This window comes from Ciconia boyciana, chromosome 11, assembly GCF_034638445.1.
Source record: "Ciconia boyciana chromosome 11, ASM3463844v1, whole genome shotgun sequence".
NCBI lineage: Eukaryota > Metazoa > Chordata > Aves > Ciconiiformes > Ciconiidae > Ciconia > Ciconia boyciana.
This window is the reverse complement of record NC_132944.1, coordinates 762,174-783,472: the sequence shown is the minus strand read 5'-3', so window position 1 is coordinate 783,472 and position 21,299 is coordinate 762,174. Positions and strand designations below refer to the sequence as shown.

Sequence of the window (21,299 nt, the reverse complement as noted above, 5' to 3'; positions counted from 1 at the left end):
TGTTGCATTGTTTTTGCAGGTCAGTAGCTCAGCTGCCCTCTTCCCGACTTGACTCTTGGTGCCACATGCAGCCAATCTTCACCTCTTACTTGCTGACCAGTTGTATCTGGGATCTCATATCAGAGGAGAAGTCACAGGGCTGGCACGTTCCCATGCCAAGCGGTTATGAGAGAGGGCACTCTCTTCAGCAGCAGCTTAATGCCACGGTCCCTGCCATGACGTCTGACCCCGTGCGTGCAGAAGCACACTATCTTATAACCCCTCTGTGGGCAGGATTGCACCCATTGTGTGGTCAAATGCCCTGCATGCCTGCCTCCTCACATGAGTCAGTGTGGAGTGTCATGTCAGATGATCTGCGCTGCATCCAGCTGTGTCTGTGAAACCATCTATAGTAGCTTAATCAGGTTTAGTTGCTGATTAAGGTGATTAATAACTCTGAGTATTGGTAGAGAAGGGGGGCATTAGTCCCACCTATAAGTGTGGGAGCTGTGGGAAGTGGATGGAGTTAGTAACATCTTCCAGTGGTGCTACTACATATGGAGGAAGCCTGCCCTCCCTGGCATGAAGCTTTCAAAAATGGGTAGCTGTTTTTAGGGAGAAAGATCTTTTAAACTTGTGTGGAGTGAAAGTTAAAGTCAGTTAAAAGCTTCCCAGATCCTACTTATAACAGTTGGTACTTGCCCTCTGCTGACTTCATTGTCTGCACAAGGCTCGGGGTTTTGGCATATCAGTATTTTGTTTATTACAACAATCCTATATTTTAGGAAAAATAGGTCTAATTCTGTCATAATCAAACTCCATGGGGACAAATAGTGTTTTGGTGGTGTAGAGCAGTGCTAGATCATCAGCTGAGCCAGTCTAGCCAGTTATGATAAACAGTGTGACATGCACTGGGAATTTTGTAAGAATAAGGAGTGTTGTATAAGGTATGTTGCATTCCTGTCCCCCTAGAGCAGGAATTGATCCGAAGTGTACTACAAATGTTATCTGCTGTACTGGTCTGCAGTATAATGCTTTGCTGAGAATGGCTTCGGGTGTTTTCCAGATAAGCTGAAATCAGTTTGATGTGCGTAAGGCTAGGTACGCGTTTTCATTCTCTTTGTAAGGTCTCCTACTATTCCTCACATTTTGGACTACGGAAAAAAGGTACTTTATTCTGCAACTGCTTGCTATGTTGCCTTAGTAATGAGAATTTGTACATGTTGCACTGGGTGTACAGCAGTTAATTGTGCTGGAAACAGTGAAACATGTAATCCTGGGATGATGAACACTCCAATATTGGGACTAATATAAGCAGTATAAATTACCTTTTCAGGTGATCATTACTAGGCAACTAAAGGAAAACTTGAAAACACAAAACTTTATTGTAAGATTTGTTGATATTTTCTATCAATAGCTGTCAAAATCAAATTGTAGAATAGCAAGTACCATGTTAGTTTGAATGCAGAGAAAACATCAAACGCAGAGTGGCTGTCACTTTATCAGGACAGAAGAAAGAATGAGGGAAGGCAGAGGCAATATGTTCTCCGTCAAACAGTACTGACCAGATGGAGCTCGGTGTCTTGAAGACTGCTGTGCAATGCATGTCCTTTTTAGGTTCCCCTCATTTTTTTGGCCCATTCTTTTAGCAGATATAAAACAAGCTCCATATCTTCACTCCCTGGCATACTGTAAAGTGATATAAAATTGATCTCCAGCTGTTGTAATCTCTCTTCTGATGAGTGCTTTTCTCTCACAGTTCAGGAATCCAAAGGCATCACTCCATACCAGACTTTCAGATCTGATCAAACACCTTCAAAAGAAAGGAGACAGGCACTGTCAGGAGTTTTACAGGGCTCTACAGATCAATGCCGAACAGCTGTATAATGACCTGCCAAGCAAGAAAATCTTGAGTAAGTTGATTTGTAAGTTGATTGAGTTGTGGATTTCCTCATCAGTGTATTACAAAACCTCATTCAGATGAGGTTTATGTTATTTAAATAACCTGTTTAGGTTATTTAATAACTTTGAGGGTATACATTAATTCCTTCTGACTGGAATTTTCCAAAAGCTGTAAGGGGATTTGACTGCATAGTTCTTGTTATTTGTTGACTAGTGTCGGCAGTCTAAAACTCTTTGATTGTTTTGAAATATGAAATATGTCCTTAAAACAGTTTAAGTGCAATATGTAAAACAGCGATGTAACTTTTATGAAGTACAGTTTCTCTTTTCAAGGACTGAGGCTCAAACAGATTTGATTCTATACTGCAAAGGAGCTCATTTCTTTAAGGAAAAGTATCAAGCCTGACTTGCCAACCTGGGATAATATGTTGGTGTTTCTTTCCCCCCGCCCCCCCCTCCACCTAACAAACTGGAAAAAAGAACAATGTTCCAAATGGATGGGAAATACGTTCAGGCATCCTGCATACTGAAATGACTTGAGGAGCTCGAGGGAAAGCTCCCACATTTAAGTTAATGAAGCTTCAAAGGGACTGCAGTTTAAGAAATCCTTATAAAGTATCTAAGAGCACTAATGCTTCACTGGTCAATTGATTTCTAGTTGTAAGAAACTCCACAGTTAGGTGCCAGGGGAAATTTTAGACCTGTGGGTCAAACACCAGTGAGATTCAAACCGTTACACCAAAAGTCCATAGGTTTAAAAAAACCAATTAGACTTTCTTTTATTTCTGGAGTGAAAACAGCATGTAAAATTGTAATCACATTTGAAGATACTGCATTGTCGCGCTTCATTTTGCCTTTCGTTTTGAAGGAAAAGGTTCGTATCTACCCGGCACAAATACATACCAGTGGAAGACTGCACCATTTTCCTGCCTGCACAGGGAGGATGCAAAGTTACCCCAGGTCTCCACATCCATATCCGAACCCTCTTGAACTGGGAAAATCTGGGCCCATCCCTGCCTCGGCATGAATCCCTATTGATTCAGCCTTGCAGCAGCTTTAAGGCAGTGCTTTTGATCTGATACTCACCTTGCAGAAGTCATGCTCTTTGAGGGAACAGGCCCTTAAATCAAATAGATCTATCATTTTTACTTGGGTAGAGCTCAAGAGCAACAGGTTTTTCTGCCAGGCTGACTAGAAAGCAGCAGACAGCCTTTATTAATTAAGAGCAACTTAAGAAGTCTTAGTGTAGTCACTAAGAATAAAATTTCAAGAGTGTGTTGGTGGTTTAAGAGTTTAAGCTCTGTTAATGTTCAATAACACCTTCTACAAGCCATTTCTGAAAATGTATCTTAACATAGGTGTACACAGTAGCCAAGTAGACTACATCCCATATAGACGGTCTGAATTCAGTTGGGTACTTGAAATAGCATAGCTGTGACCAAGTTCATCCGTACCCATAAAACTCACATTGGAAGTTGTGCAGATATTGCGAAGGTGAACTCTCACACTGCCTCGCACTGTTGTCACGCCTGGACAAACCAGCTGAAAGGAGACTTGCGTAGGGTGTCTGCGTGATGTTTTCACTTTTAGCTAGAGCATAAACGTGCTCGTCCTTGTATCTGATTTATGTGGTTACTTCTGAGACCTTTTACTTGGGTAGCCACATGAGTAGGCAGGGTTAGGGCTTCTCATGTTCAGACTGTGCATAACAAGTACTTGTGCTAGAAGTGCTTCACAGAAGAAAATAGAGCTGTTTGTGGTGCCCCAAAACTGTTTTGCTCCTGTTGCATTATGCAAAGGAACTCCGGTAACCATCATAAGTCATTAAATTCTCTGTATCTTGGTACACTCTCTTATGTTACCATCCTCAGAACAATGAGAATAATTTAAATAACTGAGATAAAATACTACTACATGGTGAGATTCTGCAGTTTCCTTATATTGACCTGAGAAGGAAATAATGAGATAATAGTGTTAATACGTTTGCTGCTTCTGATGAGTTCTGTAACTAAACCAGATGTCTGCATTCTGGACTGAATGGTCAATAAACACCTGTGCAGCATTTTAAGCTAAAACTGCAAACAATTTTATTCTTCAGGAAAAGCTCCCTTTTCAATATGAGGTGTTATTTCTCATTTAAGTGAACGTGAACATTTTGAATATTAAAGGCATTATCCTTCCAACCTCTAACATGGACAATTTTTATGTTATTCACAGCAGTAGTTGTTAAATTTGTCAAATTTAGAACAGAGCATTTACAGAATTGACACCAGAATTTGTAAATGTGATGAAAAAAGGGAATCCCTAATATGGGACTTTGTTCTAAATGCAGATTGAACTGAAACAAGCAGCATTATAAACAACTGGAGAAATTATTGGTGAGGACACTGATGAACTATGGCCAGGACAGAGTTCTGTAATAGATTACATGCAGCTGTACATATGAAAAATGTTTTCTACAGAGGAAATCTTTTCAAAGATTTCTTTTTCCTTTTTAAAACAACTTTAGAATTTGTGCTAGAACAAAATTTCTTTGCCTCAAGTATAATATTGCAGTGAAATGTTCAGTAATGTCTCAGAATTCCCACTAGAGGGTGGGTAAGGCACATGGCATGGGCAACTTCAGAGCTGTTGAAGCCAAACAGGATCTTCTAAGTGACTCAGAAAATGTTTTTATTTCTCTCAATGCTGCCGTAGACTAAGATAAAGGATAGATCATATAGACATAGATAAAGGATCAGATCAGCCCCACACAGTGATAGCCTGACAAAAGTGCAGAGATTTGGCTGTGCTCTCCTGTGAAGTGTGAGGATTTCTTAGCTAGAGTACCTAGGGAGGACATCCCTCAAAACAGGCAGGCTATCTAAGATTGCCATTGATATAGAGTGCGCCATGGAGGCTTTGCAGCAATCCTTTCTGCTTCAGTGGCTCTCAAGCTTTGCAGCAAAGTGCTTCAGATGTTTCTGTTCTGCTTGAATCCATGCCCTGTCACCCCACCGAGAGGGACTTACTTAGCATGGGAGACAGATGTTCACCATCTAGTGTTGGCTGACAGGAGGTCCTCTTTGCTGACTTGGTGTACAGGGCGGTTTTCCAAGGCACCTCACCTAGCTCCAGACTTTCACATAGAAGAAGGAAATCAGTTGAAACTACACAGTCTCAAATTCTTCCCTATTGACAGCCAAATTTGGAGCTCTCACATTTCTTTCTTTTTTTCTTTTTCTTTTTCTTTTTTTTTTTTTTTAACCCTCTTGACCACAAAGAGGTTTGGCTAAACAAGTTGTTTTGCAGATTCATGGTGCATTAAAGGAAAGTCATTCCTCTGCCATTTATGGTGACAGTGGTGTTCTTTGGTGTTGCACGCAGGTTCTGCAGACAATCTTATCTCCACATCTATATGGCAAAGGCACCTCTAAAAGAGCTGCAGGTCTTTCTGCCCAAAGCAGGAACTGCTTTATTGCTGCTGACTACTGAACACCTTGTCTTAAGGTCAACCTCTTTTTCTACTAGAATTTGCAGAAAGATAGAGGCAAAAATTATTTGCACCAAATGTTAGCATGTAGTACCTACAGACTTTCAAAGAAGCTGTACATGTCTTTAGCTGAGACCAGAATTTAGATAAATAATCTGGCCAAGCAATTTGTTCCAAGTGCTTCATCTGCCAGATACATTAATGCCCGGAGATTTACTCAAGAACAGAAAGAATGGTGATGCATTAAATTATAGGGGTGTTTTCAGATTAGCACATATAATAACAAATAGTTTGTATTTATTACAATGAAAATTTCTAGCATTATGGAAGGATTAGCTCCTGCTTTCCTCACTCCTGCTTTCCTCACTTGGGAAACAAGTGTAATGTTACTTACGTGGTTAGTGCCTAACCAGATCAGAGGTGTTGCTGCAGCTATTTATAGTTGCATTCAAATGACTACATGCCTATGTCTTTTGATCAACATATATCCAAATTTAACTATAGCGATGATTTACCCTTGGAGGAGTTAATATTTTATGTCAAAATTGGATATTTTTCTGAAATGTGTTGTTTTGCACAATTTTGCATGTGCTGATTATGTTCGTTTGTTTGCTTGAGCTGAGTACTAACTTTTCATGTGTTGCTTTTATTTCTAGAAACCACAGATTCCACAGAGGTAGACACTGACAAGGAGAAATATATGCTAAATGACAGGGGTAAATAAATGCTTACAGTGTCACCGGATGGAATGGCTTTTCAGATTATGATGCAATTTATTTTGTCATGTAATTTGCATTTCATGTAACAAATAGTTTGTTTTATGATGTCTTTACTGTCACAAGTTAAGTGGAATTAATGGAGGAAAATGTACTGAGCTGCTGTTGAGGGAACCAGTGCCAGGAAATTCAAGAGACTGTAGAGTTTAATCGTTATTTACAATGGTATAGCTAAACTCTTCATTTCCCATGAATTTCTCCAATGCTTGAATAGTAAGGTCTATTCAGCTGCTGCTGTCATTTTGTATAAGGCCATCAGTAATTTTTTTATACAACTTTCAAATTTTTTCAGTTTTTTTAAGCTTTCAATTTACGTACAAATAGTTTGAAAACAAAGACAGAAAGGGAGATGAGCAAGGGTGAACTGAAATATGTTTTCCTTAGGAAAACATGTTAATTTTTTTTCCCCTTCCTCTCTTCAATGCCCAAATTACAGAGACAAATGTTTTATTCAGTGGAAGATATTTTGAAAAGGAATTGAAGATCTGAAAGAAAGCTGAAGAATTTTCAAAATTTATAATGAACTATTTTATAATTTAAGTTTAATTGATATTTTATTTAGGAATTTGGATACAATTATGAAAGAATAAAAGCACCTTCTATGAACCATGCCTTTTTGCCTGTTTTCCTCTGAGAGAAAACTGAAACGAGGGGCAGAAACACAGTTTAACTCAATGTATATTTTTGCCTGTGTTGTTGTTACTTTGAACATAGAACCAAATTGCTATTCAGATTATTCACATCGCTATTGCTGACTGCAGCATAACAGTATAGGAAGAACCGAGAAAGTGCTTGGAAATAAGAAAATGAAATAATTTCTTTTCTTACTCATGCTAATGAAAGAGCTGGCCTCCGACTGGAGATTGTCCAGCTGCTAGCCACCCTCGTTGGGAGATTACATCTGAAGGAGCAACCAAGTCCTTGCTCCTTTGCTGTTTCTCCAGTGTCCTCATCCACGTGGTCAGCTCCGCTAATTTGTTACGTCTGCAGTACATTCATCCTTAAATTGACAGATGCAGTTTAATTGTAGCTGTATTCATAGTGAAGTAGTAAATACAAATAGAATATTAGATAATAAAGAAGCAGATATAAATCTTTATGAGGTTTTGTCTGTGGCTAAGTATGAATTAGAAGGGTTTTACTGAACATCAGTACTGAACATCAGCGTTAAACTGCATGTAATTCCAGGCAGCCACATGAAGGAAATGTTTCCAGTGGGAGATTTGTTTTACGTGTGCGTGGGGCTCTGCATTTCAGCTTCCAGCAGAATTGTAAACAGGAACAAGAATATTTGATCTTGTCATGGAAGTGGAATTTGTGGAATATCTGTGGGGAAAAAGACAAAACCCTAAAAATCTGCTTCTAAGGGACTGCAGTCTCATATGATGTACTCTTACCCACAGGCAGTGCAGTGGGGGCTATTTGTAGAGTAAAATGCTACACTGTGTGGTGAGGTCCCAGTAGTCTGGTTAGTATTTTGTTGTAGTGTTTAAAGGGGTTTTTGCACAAAGTTTTAGAGTGAGAAAACATCTAAGGAAGCTTTCACTTAAATTTCATACGATATAGCTAGATGAACAGAGGCGAACAGTGAATGGTGTCCAAGTAACTGTAGTAAAAATTAATGACAGTATAGTAAATGTGCTTCATAGTACATTAGCTACAGAACATACATAATTGTGAATGTGTTAGCTTCATTTGAATACACTTAATTATGCATATTAATAGCAATTGATAATTTATGAACTGAGCTAAACTTCCACTGCTCTGTTGTCTCTTAATGTGTTTCCTTTTCTGTTTTCTTTAGGTCCAGTGTTTTTCCTCGCTTGTTTTAGTGTTGCTGCAGGATTTGCGTTATTTTGGTATTGCTGTAACTCAGGTAATCTACTCCAGTGTTTTTTCTCTTGGTTGCCTTACTTTAGCATGGGACGGGAGAGCAGCACGCCTCTTGATCTAACATGGCTTACTTAATAGAGCGGGTCAAGGTGTCATCATTCTTTAATGAGGTTAGGATACAAATTGCACTTCAGACATGCTGAGATATAAATAATGGATAGTTTGCCTACAGAGGATGCCACAAATAAAGACAGCAGTCATATGAGCTCCTGTTGCTATAGCAATGGGTCATGATTCCCAGCAGTCATGAGACACGCCCAAACCTTCTGGCTTCCACATCCCTTGGGAGCTGGTTGAAGCATGACCAGCGCTAGGGCCAGTGGTCGCTCGCTTGATTTGCTGAGCCTGAGCAGCTACAACCGTTGCCCCTGTTGCTGGCTCTGGGTGTTAGCTCTCCCTGTCGGCTGAAAGTCACCTGCTTCACAGCAGCCAGCAGAGTAGAGCTCCCGCTCCTCTTCACAGTCCTACCTTCCGCTCACCCAACGTTGCTGTGAGAGCAGCAGCTCTTAGCAGAAAGGGCATCGATGCATCCGCATGGATCAACTTTGGCGAAGCACTGAGTCAGTGCTAGTGGGAGAGATATCCGGGGGAGAGAGTAGCTGACTCAGAGGTGTCACTTTCTCTTGAGTCTTCGCATGGTGCTGTGGGAAGTGCCAGTCTTCACGCGGTAGATGGGGAGCAGAATCCAAACTCCATTTTGGTTTTGCTCCTCATACCCTGGTCACAGCAGTTACAGTTGGACATTGTTCTTTACTATTTTTTTCCCAGAGCTGTAGGCTACAGTAGCACCAGTTTATGGACATTTCAGGTGATGTGGGAGTCTGGGCTGTGTTACCTTTCATTCCCAGATCAGAGTCCCTCAGCTGGACTGTCCATGGAGTCAGGGTTTAAGGCTAAAAGGGAACCATTAGACCTCCGAGGCTAACCCGTGTGTTTCCTTAGCTGCCATCACTTCCCTTCATCAGGTTCAGTCACCAGCGTTTAATAGAAGCGTTTTCAGAAAAGCATGCAGGGACTGATACAAAAAAACCAGAGAATCCATCACTTCCCTTGATTCCAGTTAATTGCCCATAGTGGTAGAAGTATGTATCTTATTCTCAGCTTGAACTGGTTTCAGCTCCAGCTTATCATTGTTAAGCCTTTCTCTACCAGATGGCAGAGCCCCTTAGCCCCTTGTTTCTGTGCCAGCTGACATTTCATATTTTCTCCCCATGGAGGTCCTTGTGCCTCAAGTCAGCTCTCCGTCTTTATTTTTGCTAAAATTACCAACTAATCTCTCCAAGTCTTTTGTTCCAAGGCTCTTTTTTCCAGTTTTTGAGGCTCTTTCCGGTAACAGGGCCACCAGACCTGGATGTGGTGTTCCAGGCTTGCACCATCCGGTACCGTGCTCAGGTGTAAAGCTGCCCCCTTACCTAACTCAGTAATCTCCTCTTCATGTGTCTGAACTTGCAGCAATGAATCCTCACAGATTCATCGTTATCCTGTCTTGGCAGTTGATGTATACAATATTGAAGGAAATGGGCTTTCCTCTAGAGTAATTTTTTTATTGATTTTTATTTTTGTAGATGCTGCTTACTAGCTAGAATGAAACTTAACTGTATTCACTTTCTCTCTTTCTTCCCATCTTCATTCTGTTTTAGATACGAAAGTCATAGGAAGAGCCAGGAGAATCTTGGGCTTTTCTCCTATTATCATAGGAAGACACGTTAGAAATATTTGTATGTTGTATTTGGAAGACATATCAAGAAATTAAGGAAAAGCTGCCTCTTCGCTTGTCTGTACAGTATACCTGCCAAGGGAAGACAACGGTGTATGAATATTAATGTACTACACTCTCATACCAAAGATTTTATTAACTAGCTTCATCAGTAATTGTGTTGCCTCAAGATGTATTCAGAATTTCAGCTATATATGTCCTTCCTTATGGGAACGGACCGTTTATTTTTGTAAATGCTTATTTTAAAATATTTATCATTTGGAGAAAAAATATTTTTAATACAAACTTTAAAATTATATCCTAAGTGATCATGGGTCTTAAGCCATGTTTGCATATGTGTTTTATACTGGAATGAAGGATCACAACTGTTTAAAGAATGCTAGCCTGTCTTTTGTGATAATTTAAGAAAAGCACTTAAAAAACCACATGCACTCAAAGCCTTACTAAGAAATGGATCTCCATCTCAGGATTGTCTGTTTTGTCTAGATCCTTTATACTTGCTGCCTGAGCTCAGGTGGGCAGTGGCACCTATGCAGTTTATCAGTGCCAGTTACCTTTGTGGATGCCTAGTACTTGCCATGTTTTCTAATTCTCCTGTTTGTGCCTCATCCCAGCCTGCCTTGTTCACGTTCACACTCAGCTGTTGCCCGTGGTTTGAATGTGCTGGAGCTGGTGCAGACTGGTTCCCTGCCCGCGGAGGGTCCCGGGGACTGGAATGTCTCATCTGAAGCACTTGGAACTACCAAGAGATTTTTCAGATTTATTTAGTTTTTCCTTTTCCAGTGAAGTGTTTTGCAGTCTGTATATCTAAGAAACTGAAGTAATCCAGACATTTTGCAGGGACTTAAGTGCCATGACATGGGGCTTTTTTAATGGCCAAAAATATGTATACTTACTTGAAGAGCCTGAGGTTGTTCATACTGTCATTTGATGATGTTATGTTTTTCTTTTGTGAGTTGAAACATGAAAAACTTGCAGAAACCATTGTAAGACTAAAATTCTTGAGGGAGATGCAGGGAGTCAGGGCTGCAAGTGCAGGAGCTTGGGATTTCTTAGCTTTATGAACCTAACCTTGCTCCTGCCTAGCTCAGTACAAATGGCTTTTCTCTTCCAGATGGGAGGTGCAGTAATTCTAAACTGGCTGTGAGAAATGACATTTTCAGTGGATAGTTCTTCAGTTACCTGCTCAAGAGCATAAGGAGCTTGGGGAGACCATATCCCTGTACTTGGTGAGCACGATGCTTTGTGGCTCTTCATTCACTGGCTGAATGAAGAGATTTCCAGATCAAATCAAATGTCACCTGAATAAAAGTTGCATCTGTATCACAAGTTACCATGCATTGGAGGACCCCGTGCAAAATTTTAAGTCATTTGGAGTGGTTTTCTCAAAACAGACTGAAAATGGTCTTCCAGCTTTAAACTTTATTCATGCTATAAAAATGTCATCTTCTCCAAAGTAAATAGTCTTGTAATAACTGTATTGCCTTCCAGGACAACACTCACCTGATACAGTAACAAGCATACAGTCCAGAGGAGGGATTGAGTACAGGGCCAAATTTTCAAACGAAAGACCCAAAGAGTATTTGCAGGAAATGTCTTGAGAGACGAAAAAGGGCTCAGAGGACCCTGATCTTACTCTTCTGATAAAATGTTTTTACCTGTGGCATTGGAGTGTGGGTGGTACACGAGCCAACCCCACGTAGTGGTAGCCACAGTCTTCGTTAGGTCAAATCTCAGGAGCAGACAGCGTGTCTTCATGGTCATCGCTGGTGTGAGGGCAGCTCATCTTGAAACACCCAGGTGAAATCAAATGGGCTACAGCGATAACACTACAACCACGCTGTAAGTCAGCACAAGCTGCTTGGTTCAGTATTTATTCTGACTCTGGGAAGGCAGACTCTGTAAACCCAGTTGCTGGGTTTACACTGCTAATGGTGCCTCCACCAGACACGTTAAAGCTGGCTTGGCAATTTTTACACTGCTGCAGCTGCTCCGTTGACTGCAGAGCCAGCGTTTCCCTAACAGCTCCCCTGGTGTAACTGTGCAGCACTCAGCAGAAGAGTTTTCTGTGTAGAGAGACGTACCCCAAGATCAGCAGTGGGCCAAGGGATATTATAAACGCTTAATAGCCTGATTGCTGCAGTGTAAAATGTGGAATGAGACAAATGCCATGCGAACAAAATAACACCCAGCAGAGCAGTTTATTTAGACTTCTCTTCCCCTGCCTCCACCCCACCAGCTCTTGCGTCTCTTCGATCTAATCTCCATGGGGACTCTTATTAGGGAGAAAATGGTGATGGAGCTGAGCATGTTTCCTGCAGAACTGGCTAACCGCAAGGCTCTGCTGCCCTTGTTACACAACGATCTGCTGTTGTGCTGCCTTCCATCTTGGGAAGTGCTTTAATTATATTCTGTTGTTTTCTCTCTGCCTTGCCTTGTGTTTAAGGTGACAACGGGTTGGGTTTTTTACTCCAGCAAACCAGCTCTAATTTATAACATTTGAAATGAGATGTTCCTTTCCCCACTACCGCTTACCTCCTATAGCAGCCTCTTTTTAAGGGACTAGAAAAAATACCTCTGAAATCTAAAGGGGTTTTAAATCTTTGCCTTGAAGCCAACTTTGAAACCTCATTAGAGGAGCAGTATTCCATTTTACACAAAAAAACATTATTCAAAGTAATCACAACAGTCACATCTCATTTCAAAGCAGAAACAGAGGCCTTATTGCTGCTAGGCAGATTCTTTCTCTTTAGATTATCCACCATGTTACCCTTTGAATAACAGGTTGCAAATTGTTGTGAGCTGTTACTGAAACCTACAGAAGTTACTGGTGCCTTATTTAATCTGAAGGTGAGATTCTGCTGTACTTACTGGTTCAAGGATGCCTTGCAGTGCCAGGAGCCCCCTCGGGTCGATAAAACTGCCCCAGAGCACGCTGGCTGTGCAGCAGGACACGGTCCTCCCAGTTCCTTAAACCAAGTGGCTTTCTTGAGCCTTGAAAACCACATGGAATAGGAAGGTTTACTGAAGGCTATGGCCTTTCTTCCCTTTCTGAGGTTGCTTGAGATGAGGATGCCGCTCAGGGGAAAAAAGAAGTCCAGGATGAGCTATCCCCAGGGTTAGGGCTGGGAGGAGAGAGGAAAATGAGTCTTGGTTCATCCCAGTGGTGTTAGTTAAAGGACCTGACAGCAAAGAATGGAAAATAATCTTTTCCTTTATTAGTGCTAGTTTTTAATTTAAAAAGTAAAAGTGAAGCTAGCTATAAAATTGGCATGTGCATAGGTTGGGAGACATTCTTTTTTTTGGAAGATTTTTCTTTCAGGAGCAAATCCCAAGGTTTAACACACTTCTCTGCAAGTGCATCTATGCAGCACATGCAGACAGCAGATGAAGTGATAATTCCATCTTCAGTTCCTGGAGGAAGCCGGTATGTACCTGCGTGGGAGTTGGGTCCTTCTAGGCAAGCGGTGTTACTTGGAAACAAATCAAGTAGGGTCTGGGATGAGCCTGTCTAGCTGCAGACAGGCAGACAGGAAGCTCCAGCTTCCCTGTCAGGTCAAGAATAACTTGGTGTTTGCTGCTGAAACTGTACTGGTATTTAGGAATGTGCTTCACTTTATGTGCAGGGAAGTTGTCCTAGCAGTGTAAAATTCAGTAGGTGGTTACATGTGCGGAGGATAGGGACTGTTCTTGTGAATGCCATGGTTCTTGTGCTGCAGACAGCAAATGTACAGGAGCTAATAAAAAGCAGCCATGTTTTCAACATACCCTCTCTCACTTTGTGCAACTCTCTTTGAAGAAGTAAAATGTTTGCTTTTCCCTACAGCATAAGCAGCGTTGTGCCTTTAGCAGCGTTATGGGCTGAGGAGCCAAACGGCTGCTGTGTGAGTGACGCTCTCCTGGAGGGCTGAACGAGGTGAGCAAGGAGAAGCTGTGGTCGCTGGCGGGTGGGAGTGTGCAGGTTATCAAGCAGTTGGCTGCCCTGCCAGCTTAGACTGTGCTCTGCAGCGAGTGCCTCGCACACGGACTCGCTGCAGCTCCCACCGGGGACTGTCCCCCTTCGCTGCTGTGCGACTTGTGCATGAATCCAAGGGGAGGGATGGGGGGGTGAGCTCCATGCTCTTCAGCCTGGAGGACTCCTGTTACCTAGCCAAAAATCGTCTTCCTTCCCTGTTTTTTTTCTTATGAATGGGCTTTTTGATTTAAAGTAAAGCTGAACTGCCTCTGATTGTCGTGGTGGTAATGTCGGGGCTATCTGGATTCAAGGACAAGAGTCAGCCGGTGTGACAGCCCCCTAAGCAGAGCACGCGGGCAGCTGGCCCGAGCCATGGACATAGTTCAGGCAGAGTGACGGGGTGTCTGCATGCAGAGAGCGCTGGGAAGGAAAGTGACAGATCATACGATGAATTTGCACAATTCCATTTAAAGACAGGCTGCTATTTAAAGTACTTCAGTGAAGTATGATGTGCCTGCAGGCCAGAGCTGGAATAAAGTGATGATTCATTCTGGGATGTACTGGGCTACTTCATAGCTGCTGGCTGGAGTTTTCAAAGCTGCCAAGGCAAAGTTACTCTTTTTGTTTCTTTCATGGGAGATTTTTTTCCCCTCATACTGTAATAAATTGAAAATGTATTTGGTCAGAATTTGCAGTTGTGGATGCTTTTCACTGCTGTTCTGTATGCACAAGCGTTGTTCCAGAGAGACGCCATGCAGTAGCTGTGTAATCAGCGTTGCTATTACACTAAGAAATGCAGTTTGCTGTACTTCACAGGTCCTGTGTTTTGTAATCATTTCTCCTAATGTATGTCTGCTTGCATTCTGTAGAAATTAATGGAATTTGTTTTGGGTTTTTTTTTTAATGGGGTGAAGCTGGCAATTAAATTGAAATAAAATCTGTACTGAGGAAAAAATGCTGCTGTTTTTCTTGTAGTTAATGCTTTGCACTTCCTTCCGGAAGTGCCCCGCAACATGTTGTCCTCCTGTGGCTGCTGTCTGCCGACTGACTCCCTCCTCATCTCTGCTCTGTGATGGTTAAATTTTTGGTTTAGGTATTTGTGGCAATATTTTTAACGTTTTCATCTGCTTTCAAAAATTCTTTGCAGTTTTTCTGCTTAACTTGTTCAGGGATTTGAAGTTAAATAGGACACATCGGTGCAAAGACTGGGTGTCTTTTCGTTAAGCTTTGACTGTGTCATTTTGGTAGTCTTCTGCATCATTGCCCATCAAGACTTGCATGGAGGCCTACTTCTTGGTATAGAGTGAATTTGACACAAGGTTGATTTTAAGGGTTACTTTGACCACCCAAAAAGGGACTTTGGGTAAGAAAAACATGGAGACCAATTTGTTACTGGCCTGTTCTTTCGGGTAAACTTTGAAGGGGGATCTGCTGGCCCAGGTTCTACTATGGGCAGTGTTAAGGATCCTGCCAAAGCAGTGTGTTGCTGTAGCAGGAGAAGCTTCAGGGGGAGTTGCTGACCCACAGCCTGGATTGCTTCCCCTGCTGCAACACTTTCTGTGGGGGCCAAGAGGAACCCCAGGGCCTCGACGCCTTCCCATAGCATATGAAACACTGTTAAACAGGAGTGTGCTGGTTTTGGCTGGGGTAGAGTTAATTTTCTTCGTAGTAGCTGGTATGGGGCTGTGTTTTGGATTTGTGCTGGAAACAGTGCTGGTAACAGCGGGATGGTTTCGTTCCTGCTGAGCAGGGCTTACACACAGTCAAGGCCTTTTCTGCCTCTCACCCCACCCCACCAGCGAGTGGGCTGGGGGGCACAAGAAGCTGGGAGGGGACACGGCTGGGACAGCTGACCCCAACTGACGAAGGGGATATCCCACACCGTATGGCATCATGCTCAGCATATAGAGCTGGGGGAAGAAGGAGGAAGGGGGGGACATTCAGAGCGATGGCGTTCGTCTTCCCAAGTCACCGTTACGCGTGATGGAGCCCTGCTGTCCTGGAGATGGCTGAACACCTGCCTGCCCATGGGAAGTGGTGAATGAATTCCTTGGTTTGCTTTGCTTGCGTGCGCAGCTTTTGCTCTAACTATTGAACTATCTTTATCTCAGCCCATGAGTTTTCTCACTTTTACTCTTCCGATTCTCTCCCCCATCCCATGGGGGGGAGTGAGCGAGCGGCTGGGTGGGGCTGAGTTGCCGGCTGGCATTAAACCCCAACAAGGAGCTTGGTTGTCAGTGTCAATGGAGGATGATCTCTTGTTGAGATAATTGTTGATCAGCAAGAGAGATCCTCTTGATCCTTTGCCCTCCCTTGGAGTGTCTCTGCCTAATGAGCTGGAACGAGAGTCTCTTCCCCCTTTCCTACTGGCTGGCGTGTGGCTCTTTGGGGGAAGAGGGAGAGGAGCAGCTTTATTACCAGGAGGACATGCTTGCATCTGTGCCGAGCAGGCATGTGGTGCCCAGACCCTCTGCCACTGCAGCAGAGGTCTTGTGCCTGGTGGCAGGAGAAGGGACTGGCGCAGAGCTTTGCTCCATGGACGTCGCCAAGGTTTTGATGTGAGTGAAAAAACAGCTCAATTAAGCTACAAAACTGTATGGTTTGGGGGAGGGAGTAATCTTCATTATAGCTTCAACTCATCCGCTTCAGAGGGACATTATTAATGCCAAATGCAAAAGAAAACAGTGCCTGGAGATGTGACAGGTATGCAGCAGCATCGCTCCGTTTAATTCAACGTAGCTGTTTTGGCATAAAAGAGCATTTCAGGTGAATCCTGCGCTGCCCTTTTTATTTTGGAGCACAGGCCACTGTACACTGCAGTCACAAGGAAAAGCTTTCTGCCGTGTTGCTGTTGATAAATCTTTAATAACATTGTGCCTAGTAAAGCAAAAACCTTTCAGACTCGGTCTGAGCTTCGTGAGCTGGGAACAGGGGAAGTCAGATGCCAGCAGCCGGAGTGCCACGGCACCTGAAGGCTGAATAAATAACCGGCAAGATGTGTCCTCACGACGCGACTTATATCAAGTCCTCTCCTTTCAGTAGCAAAATATTTCATCACGCTCGGGTGGGGTTTTTTCCTGTTCTTTTAAGCCCAGGTTTTAGCTGCCCTGGGGGTTTCGCAGCACCCAAGCCCCGCAGCCCTGTCCGGAGGACGCTCCGTGCCATCCAGCGGCTGTCTCACACCTGCCGGCTCTGCTGCAGCGCCGGCGATGGCCTCGGCCGGCAGCGCTGCCTGATCCCTGCGGCTGCCTCCCTGCTGAATGCCACAGCTCTGCATTGACAGAAAGGGAGAGATCTAAGATTATTTTCCACTGTCTGCACTGGGCTAATTCCTTTTAAAATCTCCTAGCAGAGGTTGAAAATAGGATGCCTGTACCTCTTAAATATTCCTGATCTGTAATGGTTGCGGACAGCTGGGCTATGCTTCTCATCTCTCTGTGGAGGAAAAAAACCCACCTATTGAGGCTGAGATATCTATGCGGGGCTGAGAAGCACACTGGAAATCTTTGGAAGAGCTGTGTTATCCTGGTCCCATGGCTGCCCGGGGAGAGCTCAGCCCTCTGTCCCTCTCCCACCCCTCCCATGTCCTGGGGTGACCTTTCCACTTGCCTGGGTGTTTCACTTTCAATAAAGATTTGTTAAGAAGGTTCCCAAGCACAAAGTGGATTCCGGGTATTTTCAGAAAGGGAGAAGAGGCAAAAAACCCTGCACTCTCCATCCTACCAATTCCAGCTTGGGGCTTGTCCTCGCGTGGAAGGACAACACATTTTTAAAATTCACAGGTGTCAAAACCAGAGGGTTGCTCCTGAGCAGAGCTGGTGCTTCCTGCCCCTTTCTCCTGCCAGACGAGCCAGCAGGAGGGCGCGGAGCTGCCCCACTACAGTGGGGGGCGGTAACCCAGGCCCTGGGCTGGTGCTGGGGGAAACAAGGGGTGGCACAAGGGAGACGGGCACCGTGCTGCAATAACCAGGAGCGAGCGACGATAGCTCTACTCTCACGCTTTTTCCTGCACCAAGAGAGGAAACCCAAGAATTCATCACTACTTTCAAACGCAAAATTGAACCCATGACGCACAGATGAGCGCTGACCGGTCAGCGGCTGTGCTGGATGCTTCTCGATGTGTTCTAGCCTCCAAACGGGCACCTTCATATGCTCTTGGTAGCTCTTGCTCTCTGCCTCACACCTTACACAAGCTGGCTGTGTTCTGGTGGATTAAGGGTCCTGCAGAGGGGATGTTCTTGTCCCATCGCTGCAAGTGTGGGGCTGGACTGGCTTCTGAATCTCTCACCTGGAGGGTTTATAAGGCAAGTGCAGGAGCTTTTTCTCCCACCCTTAAATCGCACACCGCTCCATGCCTGCTTTGCTTTAGTTTTATGCTGTTTTATGGTTAGGTGCAGTCAGAGCCTCCGGAGGTGAGAAGAGGCTCATCCTTCACCCTGAGGTCCCACGTGTGCTTCTTGGAGCTGGCTCAGAGTCACCCTGATTTATCACTGCTTTTTGCTGCTCTGGAAGAACTTCATCCTGCCAGGAGGTAGGAAGATAGTTTACGGCAGGTAGGAACCAAATTCAAAGTCCAGGTATAACAGGTAAAATGATAGCAGAAAATAATAATTAATATTAATAATAATAATTTAGATAGAAGGTTTTTATGAAAGAGTTGCAAAGGCATCTTTCAGGGTATTCCCAGGCAGGGAGCACTGTGGGGCACAGGTGAAACTTGTCTTGACTAGCACCGAGTCTTTAAGAAAACAAGAGGGAAGGAAATTCCTCATTCGGCCCTGGAGGAAATTCAGCCCTGGATGAGTCTAGGCTGGTCCTGACTCTGGAAACATGAACAACAAGACTCCTTATCCCATCACACACTGTCTCTGCAAGTGCAGGGGACACACAAATTAAACAAAATAGTAACAGTGACATCAGGTTGAAAGATGCTGGCATCTCTATTTGATAACCATGGTCCCTTCAAGATATTGTGGTAAGAACTACCAGCACTGCTGTGGGATGTGGGGCTTTCAAACCTAGTTTTTTTATCAGCATAGAGAAAAAAGAGCTTTTACAGAGTGTGGAGGAGAATACTGACCCACACAGGCCCGTCGTGGCTTGCTGTCACGCTGCCCCGTTTCAGCACTTCATACAGTTTGATTTTGTTAAGTCACGTTCCCAGAATGTGAATCTCCACAAGCAATGGAGAGGCCTGGGGGAAAATACAGTCATTTCTTTCCTGAACAATGCTCTCCCTAGCATGCCTGATGAATCATATTTTCTGACACAGAAAAAAATAAATCCTATTTCAGGGTAAAGACATGTAGCTGTCTCCCTCCATAGCTTCCACAAGCCCAACACAAATGTGAAACACAAGGCCTTTCCAACGCTTTAAATTATTGTCATCCTTGATGCCAGAAAACTGGGGTAATGTTGGGTGGTGATGAAACCGATTTATTCTCAAATGTTTTTGGCACTGGTGAAAATGGCTGGCAATGTTTCAGGAGTCCTGGTGTGGCACTTCGTAGCGTGGCACCAGATTTACCAGTCACCTCCCAACTGATTAAAGCCTGTACCGTAAAAAGGAGGTTGGGGCTGCCTCTGAGCCGGAAGACTGGAAAACGGAGGAGGAGGAGGAGGAGTGGAAAGCATCATGAAGGAGGCTGCAAGAAAAAGTAACCAGAGCTTTTGCCGACTCCATTTCTGACAAAGCCCAACTTGCCTGATGAGTAGGCATTGGGAAGTGTCTGTTCCCAGCTGGGGAGCTGTGGCACTCTCCTGTGGAAGAGTGGGAAGGCAGCCAGGTTATTAAATAGTTCTCGTTATGAACTAATCCAAGGTGGGGAAAACTCACCATGAAAACAGATCTTCACTTCAATAAACTGCGGAGAAGGAGGGAAGTGAGTTCAAAATAATTCATTGCATCCAATAGCAGGGCAGGAAATTTTTTGTCACCATCCTGTTAGGAGGTTGGATAATAATTAGTTAGACATTAGTCTTGAAAAGATCGTATTCTGTGTCTTCCACTATTTGTCATAACGTATCCTGCAACGACGTGTAGGTAATGCTCCCAATGCCACAGCCAAGGGCCATCAGAAAAGTGGGGCCGAGGCTGAGCGTGTGCATTTAATGCAGAGTAAGGAATTCTATCAGTGTGAAAATGTGAAATTCCTCCTTGCAGAAGCAGCAGCCTTTAAACACCACATGTTGCCACGTCAGCCTTTTTGCTGTGTATGTACCTGCCATGGCCAGGGTTTGCTCCCTGAGACAGCCAAGAGCCACCTGCCAACGGCACGAGTATTGCCCTTAGCTCTCCCACCGCTGCTGAATGTGCTCAGATGCAAGGATGTGAATAAATGATGGTGGGGATAGGGGTAAAACTCTGGGTACAGCTGACACATCACCCCTGCAGCGTTTGGACTTAGCCCAGCCACCGATGAAAAATCTGCTTGAAGAGCCTGCTGTGGCCATGCAGTGATTTATCTCTTTCTCAAATGCTTTCTCTCATTCATTTTAATTTATTTCTTGCTCTAGTAATGTCTTGCCTTAGCTTTTGACTCTGGTCCAGCCTTGTTGATCACCTGCGAATGTTAAAGGGCTGCAGCAAGACCCCTATGTGACACTAGGGTGAGTGGGGCCCTCCCTTTCAGGAGCTGAGATTGGCCCCTCTCCTGCTCCTTATATATTTCAGCTGCAGAGCAGCGACCTCTCCTTTTTCCAGGGGAGAAAGAGAGCCTGCTTCTCAGACATGTAGCTTTCCGAGGTAAAGGCAGTGGGAATTTGGGACACAGCAAACTTTCTTCTCTTTTGTACACCTCCAAGTGGGTAGTTGGCTTAAGCTTAGTGGTAGTCCTGAGATGGAGTTTGCCTGCTTTTCAAGACTTTTGGCCATGGTGCCTTGCGCTGTTGTATGTGAAAGCTTCTAAAATCAAAATGAAGTGCTGAAATGTTATTTCATAAAGGAGAACATCATCTCATTTCCCATCACTGTGGGAGGTTTCTTCCAAGATGCATACTGTCCTCTGGGGTAGTTCCTTGGGGCAAAATCTGCATCTCAACGTACTGGTGTTGTTGTTTTTGCAATGTGGGAACTTCACCTTCAGGTCATTAAATTTGTGTATATTTAAGTTATATTATATTAAGTGTATATATTATACTGTGTATATTAAGTTAGCCATGTTCGTTTCTGCTAGAAAAAAAGTAATTTATAAATAGCTACCATCTGGTGATATCTAGGGTACCAGTTGTTTCCGGACTTTTTCCTAAGGGAAATGTGGTATCTACGCCATTCTTCTGCAATATCCTTTCCTGGCTATTGGTTGAACAGTGATAACAGCAAATGGGTTGTCTTAAGAACTATACAGGACTACTTCTGCTCTGCTAGATCAGTTCCCTACAGACAGCATAGCAAAACTGCTGGGAGTATTCAGAAGCTCTTGGTTTAGTATTTTTTAATTTCTTAATGGAAGTGTAGGGTTTGTGGGGTTGGCCATGCAAAGATGGGAGGGTCCACCTCTCCCATGTGGATATTCTGTTCATGTCTATAACCTGCAACTCATTTCTTTGAAAGCAAAACACTGTCATTTAGAAGCAATGTGGCTGCTTCTTGTATGCAAACAACTA

The 21,299-nt window shown here is 43.6% G+C and overlaps 1 protein-coding gene and 1 long non-coding RNA gene across 16 annotated transcripts in view; one reads left to right on the top strand and one right to left on the bottom strand.

The window, feature by feature from the left end:
* CARD19 (caspase recruitment domain family member 19) overlaps positions 1-21,299 on the top strand; it is a 107,915-nt gene that overhangs the window by 12,862 nt on the left and 73,754 nt on the right. For 7 of the 15 annotated variants that reach the window (XM_072876478.1, XM_072876479.1, XM_072876483.1 and 4 more), the window contains 4 exons: positions 1,739-1,892; positions 6,010-6,069; positions 7,934-8,005; positions 9,663-10,116. In XM_072876478.1, coding sequence (XP_072732579.1) covers positions 1,739-1,892; positions 6,010-6,069; positions 7,934-8,005; positions 9,663-9,775 — 399 coding nt within the window. In that variant the 3' untranslated portion in view covers positions 9,776-10,116. Of the gene's footprint in view, positions 1-1,738; positions 1,893-6,009; positions 6,070-7,933; positions 8,006-9,662; positions 10,117-10,853; positions 14,638-21,299 lie in introns of those variants that run through there. The other 8 variants (XR_012044677.1, XR_012044678.1, XR_012044675.1 and 5 more) reach the window with 7 other exon arrangements.
* On the bottom strand, positions 16,357-19,676 carry LOC140658108 (uncharacterized). The gene is made up of 3 exons (XR_012044609.1): positions 19,531-19,676; positions 18,775-18,888; positions 16,357-18,215 (listed from the first exon to the last, which is right to left on the bottom strand). It is a non-coding gene; the product is annotated as an uncharacterized lncRNA (long non-coding RNA).